At 41.5% G+C, this 17,751-nt stretch overlaps 1 protein-coding gene across 3 annotated transcripts in view; it reads right to left on the minus strand.

The window, feature by feature from the left end:
* Nucleotides 1-17,751, minus strand: part of SLC41A2 (solute carrier family 41 member 2) — a 157,471-nt gene that overhangs the window by 53,504 nt on the left and 86,216 nt on the right. For all 3 annotated transcript variants that reach the window (XM_040408036.1, XM_040408031.1, XM_040408043.1), the window contains exons 7-8: nt 11,832-11,979; nt 7,983-8,062 (exon numbers count right to left, since the gene is read on the minus strand). In XM_040408036.1, coding sequence (XP_040263970.1) covers nt 7,983-8,062; nt 11,832-11,979 — 228 coding nt within the window. The remainder of the gene's footprint in view (nt 1-7,982; nt 8,063-11,831; nt 11,980-17,751) is intronic.

Consider the following 17,751-nt stretch of genomic DNA (forward strand, 5'->3'; position numbering starts at 1 on the left):
GACAAGACCTCGCCCCAAGAAAAGAGACAGCTATATAAAAGCTCAGGCTGGATGAGACCCTGCATTTCATACCACAAGTATTTTAACCTCCTCAGGACCGCCGTACGCAGGATTGCGTCTTTGCGGCGGCCCTGCTCTTCTGGGTGGACGCGCCGGCGCGTCCTCTCGCGAGATTTCCTGTGAACGCGCGCACACAGGCGCGCGCGTTCACAGGAACGGAAGGTAAGAGAGTGGATCTCCAGCCTGCCAGCGGCGATCATTCGCTGGCAGGCTGGAGATGTGATTTTTTTAACCCCTAACAGGTATATTAGACGCTGTTTTGATAACAGCGTCTAATATACCTGCTACCTGGTCCTCTGGTGGTCGATCCAAACAAAGGGGACCACCAGAGGACACAGGCAGCTCAGTAATATGTTGCACCAAGCACCACTACACTACACCCCCCCCCCTGTCACTTATTAACCCCTTGATCACCCTTGATCACCCCTGATCACCCCATATAGACTCCCTGATCACCCCCCTGTCATTGATTAGCCCCCTGTCATTGATCACCCCCCTGTAAAGCTCCATTCAGATGTCCGCATGATTTTTAAGGATCCACTGATAGATGGATCGGATCCGCAAAACGCATACGGACGTCTGAATGGAGCCTTACAGGGGCGTGATCAATGACTGTGGTGATCACCCCATATAGACTCCCTCATCACCCCCCTGTCATTGATTACCCCCCTGTCATTGATCACACCCCTGTAAAGCTCCATTCAGATGTCCGCATGATTTTTACGGATCCACTGATAGATGGATCGGATCCGCAAAACGCATACGGACGTCTGAATGGAGCCTTACAGGGGCGTGATCAATGACTGTGGTGATCACCCCATATAGACTCCCTCATCACCCCCCTGTCATTGATTACCCCCCTGTCATTGATCACACCCCTGTAAAGCTCCATTCAGATGTCCGCATGATTTTTACGGATCCACTGATAGATGGATCGGATCCGCAAAACACATACAGGCGTCTCCCTGGAGCCTTCCAGGGGGGGGTGATCACCCCATATAGACTCCCTGATCACCCCCCTGTCATTGATCACCCCCCCTGTCAGGCTGCATTCAGATGTCCGTATGATTTTTACGGATCCACGGATACATGGATCGGATCCGCAAAACACATACGGACATCTGAATGGAGCCTTACAGGGGGGTGATCAATGACAGGGGGGTGATCACCCCATATAGACTCCCTGATCACCCCCCTGTCATTGATCACCCCCCTGTAAGGCTGTAGAACCTCAGGAAACATCACCCCCCTGTCATTGATCACCCCCCTGTCATTGATCACCCCCCTGTAAGGCTCCTTTCAGACATTTTTTTGGCCCAAGTTAGCGGAAATTATATATTTTTTTCTTACAAAGTCTCATATTCCACTAACTTGTGTCAAAAAATAAAATCTCACATGAACTCACCATACCCCTCACAGAATCCAAATGCGTAAAATTTTTTAGACATTTATATTCCAGACTTCTCACGCTTTAGGGCCCCTAGAATGCCAGGGCAGTATAAATACCCCACATGTGACCCCATTTCAGAAAGAAGACACCCCAAGGTATTCCGTGAGGGGCATATTGAGTCCATGAAAGATTGAAATTTTTGTCCCAAGTTAGCGGAAAGGGAGACTTTGTGAGAAAAAAAATATATATATCAATTTCTGCTAACTTGTGCCAAATTTTTTTCTATGAACTCGCCATGCCCCTCATTGAATACCTTGGGGTGTCTTCTTTCCAAAATGGGGTCACATGTGGGGTATTTATACTGCCCTGGCATTCTAGGGGTCCTAAAGCGTGAGAAGAAGTCTGGGATCCAAATATCTAAAAATGCCCTCATAAAATGAATGTGGGCCCCTTTGCGCATCTAGGCTGCAAAAAAGTGTCACACATCTGGTATCGCCGTATTCAGGAGAAGTTGGGCAATGTGTTTTGGGGTGTCATTTTACATATACCCATGCTGGGTGAGATAAATATCTTGGTCAAATGCCAACTTTGTATAAAAAAAATGGGAAAAGTTGTCTTTTGCCGAGATATTTCTTTCACCCAGCATGGGTATATGTAAAAAGACACCCCAAAACACATTGCCCAACTTCTCCTGAATACGGCGATACCACATGTGTGACACTTTTTTGCAGCCTAGGTGGGCAAAGGGGCCCACATTCCAAAGAGCACCTTTAGGATTTCACAGGTCATTTACCTACTTACCACACATTAGGGCCCCTGGAAAATGCCAGGGCAGTATAACTACCCCACAAGTGACCCCCTTTTGGAAAGAAGACACCCCAAGGTATTCCGTGAGGGGCATGGCGAGTTCCTAGAATTTTATATTTTTTGTCACAAGTTAGCGGAAAATGATGATTTTTTTATTTTTATTTTTTTCCCTTACAAAGTCTCATATTCCACTAACTTGTGACAAAAAATAAAAACTTCCATGAACTCACTATCCCCATCACGAAATACCTTGGGGTGTCTTCTTTCCAAAATGGGGTCACTTGTGGGGTAGTTATACTGCCCTGGCATTCTAGGGGCCCAAATGTGTGGTAAGGAGTTTGAAATCAAATTCTGTAAAAAATGACCAGTGAAATCCGAAAGGTGCTCTTTGGAATATGGGCCCGTTTGCCCACCTAGGCTGCAAAAAAGTGTCACACATCTGGTATCTCCGTATTCAGGAGAAGTTGGGGAATGTGTTTTGGGGTGTCATTTTACATATACCCATGCTGGGTGAGAGAAATATCTTGGCAAAAGACAACTTTTCCCATTTTTTTATACAAAGTTGGCATTTGGCCAAGATATTTATCTCACCCAGCATGGGTATATGTAAAATGACACTCCAAAACACATTCCCCAACTTCTCCTGAATACGGAGATACCAGATGTGTGACACTTTTTTGCAGCCTAGGTGGGCAAAGGGGCCCATATTCCAAAGAGCACCTTTCGGATTTCACTGGTCATTTTTTACAGAATTTGATTTCAAACTCCTTACCACACATTTGGGCCCATAGAATGCCAGGGCAGTATGACTACCCCACAAGTGACCCCATTTTGGAAAGAAGACACCCCAAGGTATTCGCTGATGGGCATAGTGAGTTCATGGAAGTTTTTATTTTTTGTCACAAGTTAGTGGAATATGAGACTTTGTAAGAAAAAAATAAATAAAAAAAAATCATCATTTTCCACTAACTTGTGACAAAAAATAAAAAGTTCTAAGAACTCACTATGCCCATCAGCGAATACCTTAGGGTGTCTACTTTCCGAAATGGGGTCATTTGTGGGGTGTTTGTACTGTCTGGCCATTGTAGAACCTCAGGAAACATGACAGGTGCTCAGAAAGTCAGAGCTGCTTCAAAAAGCGGAAATTCACATTTTTGTACCATAGTTTGTAAACGCTATAACTTTTACCCAAAGCATTTTTTTTTTTTACCCAAACATTTTTTTTTTATCAAAGACATGTAGAACAATAAATTTAGAGCAAAATTTATATATGGATGTCGTTTTTTTTGCAAAATTTTACAACTGAAAGTGAAAAATGTCATTTCTTTGCAAAAAAATCGTTAAATTTCGATTAATAACAAAAAAAGTAAAAATGTCAGCAGCAATGAAATACCACCAAATGAAAGCTCTATTAGTGAGAAGAAAAGGAGGTAAAATTCATTTGGGTGGTAAGTTGCATGACCGAGCAATAAACGGTGAAAGTAGTGTAGGTCAGAAGTGTAAAAAGTGGCCTGGTCTTTCAGGGTGTTTAAGCCATGGGGGCTGAGGTGGTTAAAGTGGCCTCCTAGGAACCACTGAATTGGTTAGTTGAAAGTCAAATGACATAAGGAACAGCAAATCTGCTCTAATGCCTGACATTTAGGCCTCTTGCATACGACAGTATGTATTTTGCGGTCCGCAAAAAACAGATCCGCAAAAAATACGCATGACGTCCGTGTGCATTCCGTATTTTGCTGAACGGAACAGCTGGCTCCTAGTAGAACAGTAGTATCCTTGTCCGTAATACGGACAATAAGGCTACATTCACACGTCCGTGGTGTGTTGCGGACCCGCAAATTGCGGGTCCGCAACACACCAGCCCGTCACCCCCATAGAAATGCCTATTCTTGTCCGCAAGCTGCGGACAAGAATAGGACATGCTCTATCTTTGTCAGCATCCATTCCGTCCCCATAGAGAATGAATGGGTCTGCACCCGTTCCGCAAAATTGCGGAACGGATGCGGACACATTTTGCGGACGTGTGAATGGAGCCTAATAGGACATGTTCTATTTTTTTGCGGAACGGAAATACGGACATACGGAAACGGAATGCACATGGAGTACCTTCCGTTTTCTTTGTGGACCCATTGAAATGAATGGTTTCGTATACACAAATAAAAACGGAACGGACATGGAAAGAAAATACGTTCCTGTGCATGAGCCCTTCAAGTAAATATCTGAAAGTAATGCTGTGAAATGTGAAGATGGAGTGTGCACTACATGCTCTAGACCAGGGATCTCAAACTGCGGCCCTCCAGCTGTTGCAAAACTACAACTCCCACAATGCCCGGACAGCCTACAGGTATCAGCCTACAGCAGGGCATTGTGGGAGTTGTAGTTTTGCAACAGCTGGAGGGCCGCAGTTTGAGATGCCTGCTCTAGACAGATACCATGGACCATTACATACTACGCTGTTGTATCTAGTTTAATATAACACATTTAGAGACTTTGGACATTTATTATAGAACGATTAAAGGACATTCCCATAGACTGCAACTTTGATGCCTGATTGGATTCAACTTGCAGCATTGTCAACCTCTTATCTAGTCAGGTTCTACAGTAGTATTCATCTAGTACTATCCGGTCGATGAACAGAATGGCAAAACTTCAGTAAAGACTGACACATAAGCAGAGCAGCTGAATAAAAGTGGTCAAAACGAAAGGAAAAATCCAAATAATTACTTATATTTCCATTTAATATATGAATACCTTACAGGAAAATGCTCACTATACAACAGCTACTAATGGACCTTAAAGGGGTTGTCTCACTTCAGCAAATGGCATTAACCTCTCGCAACAAGCAGTGTATAATGTGATGGAAAAATTAATCCAGCCAGCAAAGGAGACAATATAGACAATCACAATACATTAGTAAGTGCCTTGTATTACCTTTCTCTACATGATAAATGCCATTTACTGAAGTGACACAACCCCTTTAAGGTCAATTTTCTGGGAGTTAAATATTGATAACTTAGTCCTCCTGACTGGCTGATAGAAGAGGCCATGGTGATCAGGGAAGCACTGCGTCCTTTTCTTTGGCCTGTGACATCACGCCCATCAAGCAGGGCCTATTAAATGAATGAGACTCGGCGGCAATCCCAAGCAGACTTCTACAATGTATGCCTCTATGTTTGTAAGCGCTGTGGCCTCTTCAAAGAGCCAATCGGCAGGGGGTGCCAGGAGTCAGGCCCCCACTGATCGCTTATTGAATACCTATCCCAGTTCATCAAATTTTAAAGGGGTATCCCCATCTCAACATTTGTGGCATTTCACTAGGATATACCACAAATATCAGACAGATGTGGGTCCCACCTACTGTATGTATGTGTGAACCTACTCTGAAGTCCTGTATAACATTAGAAAAAAAAATAATCTGCTTATTTTCTAGAAAGCATGTCAATTGTGTGCCCTCTATACTGGGCTTATTTGAGAAATCTGGGTGGTATTGGTCACGGGGTACTGAAAGATTAAAGGGGTTTTCTGGGATTTTGATACTATTGACCAAACCTCAGGATAGGTCATCAATATCTGATCAGTTGGAGTCTGACACCCGGGACCCCCGCCGATTAGCTGGTTGAGAAGGCACTGGCTCTCACAACCTTCTTGCAGCGTCCATTGTATAGCGGCTGTGCTTGGTCTCGTGCTCAGCCCCATTCACTTCAATAGGGCTGAGTGCGATACCAAGTACGGCAGCTATACAATGTACTGCGCCTTGCTTGGTAAGCACGGAGAAGGCTGTGGCGCTCACAAGGACATCTAAAACAGCTGATCTGCGGGAGTGCCGGGTGTCGGACTCCCACCGATCAGATAATGACAACCCATCCTGAGGATAGATGATCAGTATCAAAATCCCAGAAAACCCCTTTTAAACTTCATCTATTTACTAGCAACCCTTGTAAATGTGCCTAATAAGCTCCTACTAAATGCAAACCCCAGCACACAAGGTTTACTCGGACACTAGAGCAGGCAGACATGCTCCGTCTTGTTTCCTGATAAACTTAAAATGTAACACTTATCTCCAATTTATTCCAGGATGGACCTTGTGCCAATTAATGTAAATCTAGAAAAGACCACATGGAAAGTTGTAGAAGTAGAAGAGCGGAGACTGTCTGCTCCCAAATCAGAGACAGGTCACCCACACCTCGGTCCTGCAGGATAAATGGTGTGTGAAGGAAGCAATGACAGCCCGTAAATCTCACTGTCTGACCTAAAAGAAGCTTAACTGTCATCCTATGATGCAATACACCCATTTCTAGAAGCATTATAGAACAGCATGCTGCTTAGTAAAAATCACTGATGAACACAAGTCCTATCTTTGTTCAGCGCCCAGCCATTTCTTAAAGGGGTATTCCGATTATATGAAGTCCTCAACTATCCACAGCATAGGGAATAACTATTAGATCGGTGGGGGTCCTACTGCTGTTGAACCCCCCCAAAGTGAACAAAGCGACCAGTCGGGCATGAATGCAGCCGCTCCATTCTTTTCTATGGGATTCTGGAGATAGCGGAGTACAGCCATTCATATATCATTTTGTGATGGGCAGCTTAGCAGACATGACTGACAAATCTGACAAGTAATGATATATCCCTTGCTCCAGTATTTATACTTAACTAGGGCATGCAAGACTCAAGGAAAGCTGGGCAGCAACCAAAAAAAAAATATCCAGATTTGCCGAGAGAGGATTATTTTTTTTGCTTTTTTGGTTGTTTTCAACCCCAATGACCAGAGTATTTTGGTCCTCCAAATCCAAACCTTTCAGCAATTTTCTATATACTGTGGCTTAAACTGTGCTTTTGTGGGCTACCAAAATAATTTAGCATCTGCATTATCAGTACCTTATAGGGTTGTTTTTCCATGCCTTTTCTTTAATTTTATTTTTTTTTTTTAATTAGAATATACATTTTCAGAATGTTTCTATTTACAACTGAAATCAGCATTGGCTATCCCATTTTTTGCAGCATAGAGTAGATTTTTTAAGGATACATCCACGTAGGATGCCTACAATGTGGATTTCCCATAGTGGTAGGAAATCTGTGGTATGCTACAGTCCCAGCAAAATGGATGATATTTACATCCACGTGTTGAGACTGAGCAGCAGTGCAGGTTTTAAAAGGGTTATTCCCATCTCAGAGATTGGGGGTATATTGCTAGGATATGCCCCCAATGGTCTGATAGGTGTGGGTCCCACCTCTAGTACCTGCACCTGTACTTAGAAAGGTGCCCGCAAAGTCCCGGAGGGCGCACCGCTCATGTGTGGCCGACCTCCATTCGTTCCTATGGAGAGCCCACCTTGTGTGGTAGTAGCCTTAAAGATTCGGAATAAAGAAAACAGTTAAGCAGCCCTCACATAAAACACTGTACAGACTGCATGTTTTTTTTTCCTTTGCTTATTGCAGCACAATAATCACAATGCGTTGCAAGGAGCTGATGGTTATGAAAATTCCCTCACCAGCTGTGACATAAATGTTATCTTTATGCCTGCGGGTGAGAGGCTTGTAAATTATTTGTGGTAGCTCGGTTCTTTCACAAGCGCATACTGCATTACTGCTACCTAAATAAACACATAAGTGGTAAGTGGGGACCACTTCATGTACCTAAGTGCAATTCTTACACACAGCAACATATTATTTTAGTAATCCCGCTTGTAGAATGGCTAAAATATGGAGCAGTAAACTGCATTCATACCGTTTATTACTGGTGTGTAGACAACGATCCCAGCCAAATTCGGGTCGGATACAGTGGTGTCTAGTATAAGGCCACCAACGCTGAAAAACACATTTTATTCAGTTAATGAAGCAGATTGTACCAGGTACTTCATCATTTATTTAATATCTTCATTTCATTCGAAAATGCTACAAGTTCAAATACGATGGTAACTCTTTTGGGATTTGCTGAGCCTTTGTGACAAGTTATGCTACCAGATGTGAGACTTCCTTTGTAGTCAGTCTCCGGGATGTGCGAGTGGCTGCAGGCCTCTTCTTAATTAGCGGCTGAGTAAAGCCAAGGAACTTACAAGATATGGCAGCAAAATAAAAAAAAATATGTCTTGCAGCTACTATTAACCAATTTTGTATCAGAGCAAAAATCACAGGGGTGGTCTGGGAAAAAGATAAAAAAAAATACAAGACAGGCTCTAAAGGATGTCACAGAAAGATCACATTAAAATATACAGGATTATTCATATAGTAGTTGTACAATATTTTATGTAAGAGTTGCAGATTTTTAAATCCCGCTGCCTAATGTAGCTGGCCTTTTTTTGTTCTTCTAATTAGTTTTATAATTATTACTTTTTTTCATATATTTTAGCAATTAGGAATTTAAAAAAACTATAACGATAACTCTTATGATCTATAAAGATCTTAAAAAATATAATCACACCATAAACAAGGGATATCACAAGAACTGCGGTCCCATGCTCCCCCATTTGAATGGAACAACATCTGCACATGCATGCTGGTGCTCATTTCAATAAGTATGGGACTGATGAATAGTGTTGAGCGCGAATATTCGAATTACGAATATTTATCTCGAATATACTTTGAGAATTCGCAAATATTTCGAATATAGTGCTATATATTCGTTATAGCGAATATTCGTAATTTTTTCCATCTGAACACATGATTCCTCCCTGCTTCTTGCTTGTGGGCCAACTTAAGCAGGGAGGAATCATGACTTTAGATGGGAAAAATGACGAATATTCTAAAAAACAATTATATAGTACTATATCGAATATAGTTTTAGTTTTTTTAGAACATTCGTCTTTTTTTTTTTTCAATCTGTACAGTTGTTCCACTTCGGCATACTCCTCCCCGACAAGTGTCCCCGTCACCATGAGAACGCCTGTGGGTTAGAATATATAATCGGATCTGAGTTTTCACTAGCTCAGTGAGATCGTAAAAACTCAGATCCGATGGTATATTCTAACCCCCAGGCAGTCTCATAGCGACGGGGACGCTTGTCGGGGAGGAGTATGCCGAAGTGGAACAACTGTACAGATTGAAAAAAGACAAATATTCTAAAAAAAAAAACTAATATATTCGATATAGTGCTATATATATTAGTTTTTTAGAATATTCGTAATATTCTAAAACAAGAATATATAGCAATATAGCGAATATTCAAAAAAAAAAGAATATAGAGCAATTTAGCTAATATAGTGCTATAATCTTCTCTGTCTAATAGTTGTAATTTTTTTCTCATTTAAAGTTCAGATTGGAAAAAAATTACAACTATAAAAAAATTAAAAGATTATAGAACTATAATAGCTAAATTGTTCTAAATTCTTTTTTTTTATATTCGCTATATATTATTGTTTTAGAGAATATATATATATATTCTTGTTTTAGAATATTACGAATATTCTAAAAAACGAATATAGCACTATATTAGCTATGTTAGTCTATATATTAGTTTTTTAGAATATTCGTCATTTTTTTCCATCTGAAGTCATGATTCCTCCCTGCTTAAGTAACTTATGCAGGGAGGAATCAGGACTTCAGATGGAAAAAAATGACGAATATTCTAAAAAATGGATATATAGCACTAAATTCTATAGTGCTATATATTAGTTTTTGACCCACGCCTGTATTGATCGTGTAATATTCACATATTACGCGATCATTACCATGCCGATTTTTCGAGTAAAAAAAAGTAGAATCTAACGAATATTGGAATTCGCTAATATTCTATGAATATTCTATGAAATATTCGCGAAATATTGCGAATTCGAATATGACCCCTGCTGCTCATCACTACTGATGAACATAGCAGAGTGCAGCTCTTCACTTTCTCTGTCACTCCAATACTGAACTAATGTAGTAGCAGTGCACATGCATCTTGCAACTGATCGGGGCCCAGAAGCGATCAGACACTTAACACCTATCCAGTGGATAGCTAATAAGTTGTAACTGTAGGTCAAACCCATTAAAAGTTGTTATTCTTAAAATACAAGAGACCTCATTTAGTAAAACTAAACATTGCCCCTGTTGCCCAACCAACCAATGAAAGCTTGGCTTTAATTTTGTATACTGCTCTAAAGTAATTGGTTGCTTTGAACAATAAGGCCAGCTGTCCCGCTATACAATAGATAAATGAGGCTCATAATTCCATAATAACTTGAACTCATTGACGTCAGTTCTGGATCTTGGAGCTATTGATAGGAAACCTCAGGAGAACATACAGGAAAATTAGCCCAAAATTTTGTATATTGAGACAATTTTTTTTATTATCTGGTAGAAATTATATGTACGGTAAGTGTGTCAGAGTTGAAACCAAAATATACTGTAACTTAAAAAGGTGTATTCCTGGATTTTACTATTGATGGCCTATCCTAAGGAGCTACCAGAGACCATCTGAACGGCAGGGGTGCAGGGTGTCGGACCCCCACCGATCAGATATTGATGATCTCTCTTGAGGATCGCCTATCAAAAGTAAAAGTATCCAGAAGAATTTTTAAAAAAGGCACAAAATAACCCTGAAACTTTGCAGTCAGATACAGTTTAAAATGCATTCCTCTTCATAACTGTGTGAAGTAAGGATGGTGATAACCCCTCTGAAAACACATCAGAGACAAACAATCGAGCTTGTCACTTTTGTGACCTCCTAGGACGGGAATGGACGAAAACTTTAATATTGAAATGTTAAAGGGAACCTGTCATCTAGAACATGGTGTCTGAGCTGAAGGCAGCATGTTATAGAGCAGGAGGAGCGGAGCAGATTGTTCGTATTGTTGGAAAAGATTCAGTAAAACGTTTATTTCATTCCTTTAAATTCCCGCTCATTCTGGGCTTTGAGGTCAAGGAGGTGGTCCCATCATTGATTGACAGCCTTCACTCTATGACTGTGTACAGTGATAAGACCACCTCCTTGACTTCAAAGTCCAGAATGAGCAGAGATCTAAATGAATGAAATACAAGTTTTACTGAATCTTTTCTTATAAAACTAAATATCAATCTGCTCAGCTCCTCCTGCTCTATAACATGCTGCCTGTAGCTTACATTGCATTGTCATGGTAACAGGTTCCCTTTAAACAGACTAAATGAAGGAATACAGGGTATGGATTCTCTCATATTTGTGTCTGCAAGAAAATATGCCAGAAAAAGAATCCTTTTATTCTAAATTAGCTTTTATTTAGCTAATAAAAACAGTCCTTGTGAATGTTCACATTGGATGACAAATGTCCATGTGTGCTTGGAAAAATACTATAGAGAGATTTCATTTGCTTCCTGCTGAGAGTTAAACCATATGTGGGGAATGTGAGTGCATATACCTGTTTATATCTATTTGTCATCTTTATGTAACCGCATGAATTGGAGCCATCCTGCTGGGCCAAGTGGGGTTTCACGCAACTGCATGTTGTACTGGCACATATGGAGGCCCCATTGGTATTTACTAAGACAGGCATCATCCATTACAGCAGAAATTAGACAGGACTATATTGGGTGGTATAGGCCCTGCAGCATAGTTTGAGAAATGTGCCATATAATATAGTACGTGCATATTTATCAGAAAACATGTATAGAGGAAAGCACTAACCTGCTAATAAGCATTGCAGTAATGACTGGCTCCCAGCCAAAGTGCAGAACAGTTTTTGTAGCCGGATGTTTGGATGCCACTACAATCCATATTGGGGTTAGTGCCAAGAAAAAAGAACCGACCAAAGGTGAGATAAACGAGTATGAATCTAAAAGAGAGAACAAATATTACCCATGAGAATTGCCCATGCCAACATTCTGCACCATGCACACATCAAGAGGCAATTCTAGACGGTCAACTGAAGAAGGCTACACCAAAAGACGTCCTCCTTCCTCTGCAAAGTGACAGTGTGTGACAGCTCTCATCTTCATGTAGTCTCCAGGAGGGCTTGGATCTCCTGTTCAATGCTCAATTAAAAGGTGAAAACCAAGTGAATTCTCAGCTATAAGGATATCTGATGTCCCTGATGTCTCCTCTAGGTTTCTGAATAAAATATCAGGATGTTGCATAGCAATGCACTGGGTGACAACTGAAAATCTTCTTAGCCGTGTTGCCATTCAAGCCCGACCATCTTCCTGCTATTGCTATGCAGTCATCTCTGCTCGTCTATATAGTGGGCTAGAGTTTGCACACTGCAGCCTCTAATGTGGCCACATCTGCGGTATTCCAGCATCCTTATCACGACCCAGAATGATCTGCATAAGTATAGCTTCTTCTAGATGTCGATTTCTACAATCAAGATGGTGGACACATGCTGGATTGTCATCTTCCCAAAAACATAAGCAAGTGCATGGTAAAAAAAACAGGATATATTGTGAAATTCCATGTCATCAATATGAAGCGGCATAGGTCCATGATTATGACCGAATTTAAATGTCCACTCCTGACTGCTTTCTCAGTGTCTTCCAATTTTAGATGAGGCACAAATACAGGAGGGCCAGAGGTGTCAGTCATGACCAGGTCTCTGAGGAGGCCCAATGGTCCCTTTGCCACATCAAGACTCTAGTACACAAAAATGACACAAGTAGCAGAGTTTGCCCGTGTTCTAAAGAAAAAAAAAACCCACTGGACCCCACTGATTAAAACCTTTGATATGTCGCTATGAGATATAATTTTATTTATTTTTTTAAAGTACATAGACACTTTAATATCCATAGCTGGCTTGTGTGACACTTTTACTACTACTAAATAACCCATCCCTAACGGTGACTGTAATAGAAATGCAAGCACTTAAGAGCAGAGCAGAGTTCTTGTCCCAGGGTGACAACTGCAATATATATATATATATATATATATATATATATATATATATATATATATATTACGTTTTTTATAAGGCATGGTAACCAAAAAATGGCTGTTCTGGCATACAGGTGAAATTCGAAAAATTAAAATATCGTGCAAAAGTCCATTTATTTCAGTAATGCAAATTAAAAGGAATTGCATTAATGCAGCTTAAAATTTAAATTTTGTGAAAAGGTTCAATATTCTAGGCTCAAAGTGTCACCCTCTAGTCAGCTAATAATCCATACCCCCTGAGCAAAGGGGACCTGAGATTGTGACTTTGGGGTTTCATAAGCTGTAAGCCATAATCATCCAAATTATAACAAATAAAGGCTTGAAATATCTCGCTTTGCATGTAATGAGTCTATCTCATATGTTAGTTTCACCTTTTAAGTTGCATTACTGAAATAAATGAACTTTGCACGATATTCTAATTTTTCGAGTTTTACCTGTAAATATCTATATATCTCCATACTCACGAAAATGACTCGTGAGTGGAATTGAATGGAGCAGGAGCTGCTGTGCACAGGTGCCAGAAGCACCACCCGCTGCTGGCTTGGTACCGCCCACATCATGCTGTACTTCCCTGTACAGCGCTTCCTTGTGGCCGCTGAATGCAACAGGAGTGGCCGGCCACAGGTTGATGAAGCAGGAGTAGCTGAGCCAGACGTATAGTTTAGTGAAGCAGGAGCAGCCCCCCACCCCCACTTGGTACTGCACACATTATGCTTTACACTCCTTCAATGTGGGCACAACCGTAGCTGTAAGCAGGTCGGTCTCTGTAATACCTGGAAGTGGGTGGTACAGAATTATTCACCCTCAACCCCCACCTCCTGGTTGAGGAGCCAGGGCCACAGTATCCTCTAGAGCAGTGATGGTGAACCTTTTAGAGGCCGAGTGCCCAAACTGCAACCCAAATCCCACTTATTTACAGCAAAGTGCCAACACGGCAATTTACCCTGAATACTACAGTCCAATATAGTATATCTTCCATGTACTTTATCCCTTAGCTATAACAGCCTGCCTACATTCAGTGCGCTGCCTGTGCTGTGCATAGTGCGCCCTGCGCTGATGAATGGCAGGAAAAGTCTAAGGCATATTGGTACACCATAGACTTTTTCCAGGGTGCGGGTTCCCACAGAGAGGGCTCTTAGTGCCGCCTCTGGCACCTGTGCCATAGGTTCGCCACCACTGCTCTAGAGTATAAACTATTATGCATCAAGTCCCCCTTTATTGGCCCACATACATAAATGTCTTAGTGTGTCATGTGATTATCCAACCACATGGTGGCAGTATTTCAGTTACAAATGGAGACAGGACTAAAGCATATATATATTAAATTATCATACACAAACAGCAAAAATATTATACTCTCAAGTTTCATATTACTAGACGCTTCGAGGGTATAGTCTTTTCAGTACTTGGAATGCAGCTTGCTCCTGTCACGGCTGTTTCTTGGTCTCTGTGTTGTTTGCCATGACACGTTTGCCGCGCATGCTGGTTGCCTTGGGCAACGTGTAGTTTATGCAGCATGTGTATACACTTCTCCTTTAAGATTTGTTTCCCTTCCCTGTCTGGTGCTTGTGGGGTTAACTACCTGGCTGGTGTGGTGCTTATATTGCCTGTGGCTGGTAGCCTGGAGTTTAGTTGTCCTCCAGCCTCTGTTTGTGCTACAGCTACGCTCATGTCCTGGGTATTCTATCTGCCCAGTTATTGAGTGCCACCTAGTGAGACAGCAATGTCATCCGGTTGTTACCATGTCTTCCCTATTCTATGTGTGGTGTGGGTTATGTTCAGGGTTTCTGTTGTTATTTCTATTTGTTTTTCCATGTCTGGTCTGTTATTGGTGTGTATGGTCCTGCATGGATACTAGACACTCCCCTGTCTGTCTGTGCCTTCGGTGAGAGGGCTCCTGGGTTCCCCGGAGGGGGAACAACAAGTCAGTGTGCAGCTCTGCCTGAGGCCGCCATGCATCCTTTCTGCATGGGGGTCCAGGCAGTTACTGGTGTGCTGGATTATGTGTTTGTTGTTTGTACTGTGTCCTGTATGGTGTTTGGGTTCTAGTACATATTCATGGGTTCCAGTTGTTGTGGTGTGGACTGCTGGTGTTCCTTCCAGCAGCCGCGGCAGGTAAGTGAACAAGTATATCTGTGCACTTGTGCCACTGGTTTCTTACTTGCCGATCCAGTTCGCTTCTCACTGTCTTCTCTTCATATGTGCATGTTATGGGGATTACTTTCATTGTGCAATGTTCTAGGGGGTTAGGTGAACCCGCTCTGGAACATGACAGTTTGTTTTGTCTTCACCTTTCATTGCATCTAGGCTGGTGGGAGACTCTTGTTCATCCGCGTCTTGGAAGAACAGGTTGTCTCAGTCCTGTCACTATTCCAGGGATCTTTAGGGTTAGTAGGGACCGAGGTCCCTGTGTATGAGCCCTCTTACCATCTGGGTCCGCTCATACGGATAGGAGTCAGGGCGAAGATTAGGGATGCTTTAGGAGTAGTGTTGAGCGAACTTCTGTTTTAAGTTCGGCGTCCTGTTAGCGGAGAATCCCGATATGGATTCCGAATTCCGTTGTGGTCCGTGGTAGCGGAATCAATAATGGCCGATTATTGATTCCGCTACCACGGACCACAACGGAATTCGGAATCCATATCGGGATTCTCCGCTAACAGGAAGCCGAACTTTAGACGCCGAACTTAAAACAGAAGTTCGCTCAACACTATTTAGGAGGTTACTTGCTCCCTTTTCCGGGTATCCTGGCCTAGTCTTTATTCCCGCTTCCTATCGGTGTTCGTGGGGAGTTTTCCCCCACTCCCCACCATGACAGCTGCACAGACCTCTCTTGGCCTGTGCGTTTGATGCTGAAATGTAAGACCTGTAACTTAAAGTTCCTGGGCTTCCAAGCGCAACAAGTCACTTAGTGGGTCATTTATTATACTGAAATCCGCCTATATTAGGCTTATTCCCCACTCACGCCAGGTCTAAAATTGTGGGTTTGGCATGGGAAAGGCAGGCAGGCCCGTCTCATTTACCAATTGTACCAATATCAATAATGTTTTAGGTGTAGAAAATGATCTAAATGTAAGACAGCGTAGAAGTCATCATAAATTTAGAACTAGCGCTGGATGCGCCGAAGTTATGTAGAGGCCGGCTATGGGGCTTTATCAAGACCGTCGTCTAAAACACCGGTCATAATAAATGTACCCCTTAGTTTTTGTTACATTTTCTCATAATTTTCAAACTCTCTACTTGCTGTCCACCAATATTAGAACTCATTTCATGATCATTTCTAACCGATACTGGTGCGCAGCTAATTACAAGAGAGAGAGCTCGGACACATTTACCGTAACTAGCCCCGCATGTGGGATACACAAACATACATGCCAGCGGTGAGGATGAACGGGTCACTTAGGACGGCCATTCTGCAGCCCTAAGTCTCCCATTGTAGGCATCTCAGTGATCATACATTTATCACCTATTCTGTGGACCCCTTTACAAAAAATATGTTTTTGAATATGTGATAAAATAAGTATTACATGTATTAATGATTCTAATTGAACAATGGATAAGGTCATATACAGACTCCTAAACTCTCTACTTATTGTAAAAAGTAACACATTAGTAGTAAAAGATAAAAATAAACAGATAATCACGATGCAATAAATAAAAATTATAATCATGATACAGTAAATAAAAATGATAAATAATCATGATACATTACATCGTAATCATAAATAATAATCATGATACCTAACTTACTTGACCTTTAATTACGTTTTCGTATCATACCAAGATTGATTTCATTGCTAGTCCTGCACTGTGTGTGTCATATGGACTACAGAGACTTCCAGTGGTAGAAATATACGACAATTCAACTTCCAGCATCTACTTTCCTACAAATGTAGTTACGATGCAAAATGCAATACTGACCAGCACCTCCTAACAAAGCTAAATAAATGTGAAGGTGCAAAGCATATATTTAGTTGCCTATTTATAATGGAGAATACTGGGGTCCTGGGTTCAAATCAGACTATGGGCACCAACTGCATGGAGTTTGTATGGTTTTCTCCCAAAAAAGGTTAATTTGGAATTTACATTGTGAGCCCAAATGGGAACAGAGACTGATGTGATGGATGACCATCTCTTTACCGTGCTGCAGAATGCATAAGTGCTATGAATACAATTCATAAACAGCTCAATGAAAACTTTACAATGTCATTGATGCCATATTACTAGGACACAACGCCAATATCCAATTGGCAGGGGTCTGACCAACAAGACCCTTGCCGCTGGGGTTTACTGGAGTGAATTATTTATCACACAACCAGATAACCAATGGTTAATGTCTTAATGTACTGTATAATGGGTGACCCAAGGGAATCAATACAATATTTAACAAGTGATGGGTGACCTTAATAAAACTTTGCTTTTAATAAATACTCGATATAAAATAGGCTCATAAAGTATACAACCAAATCAAACAAAAAATAGTACAAAAGGCATGTATGCATCAATTGTGCACGCATACAAAACAAAAGAATAAAGAAATGAGAGGGGAATAGAAAAATGTCTTGAGGAGGAAAAGTTAGTAGTACACAGGTATTGGGTTTCTTCCCCTGTGTGACCCTATAGCTTCCTCCAATTTCCACCTCTCTGCATGCCCCTGATTGCCCCTGTGTAACGGCGATGACTG

This window comes from Bufo bufo, chromosome 1 (assembly GCF_905171765.1).
Source record: "Bufo bufo chromosome 1, aBufBuf1.1, whole genome shotgun sequence".
In the NCBI taxonomy this organism is placed as follows: Eukaryota; Metazoa; Chordata; class Amphibia; order Anura; family Bufonidae; genus Bufo; species Bufo bufo.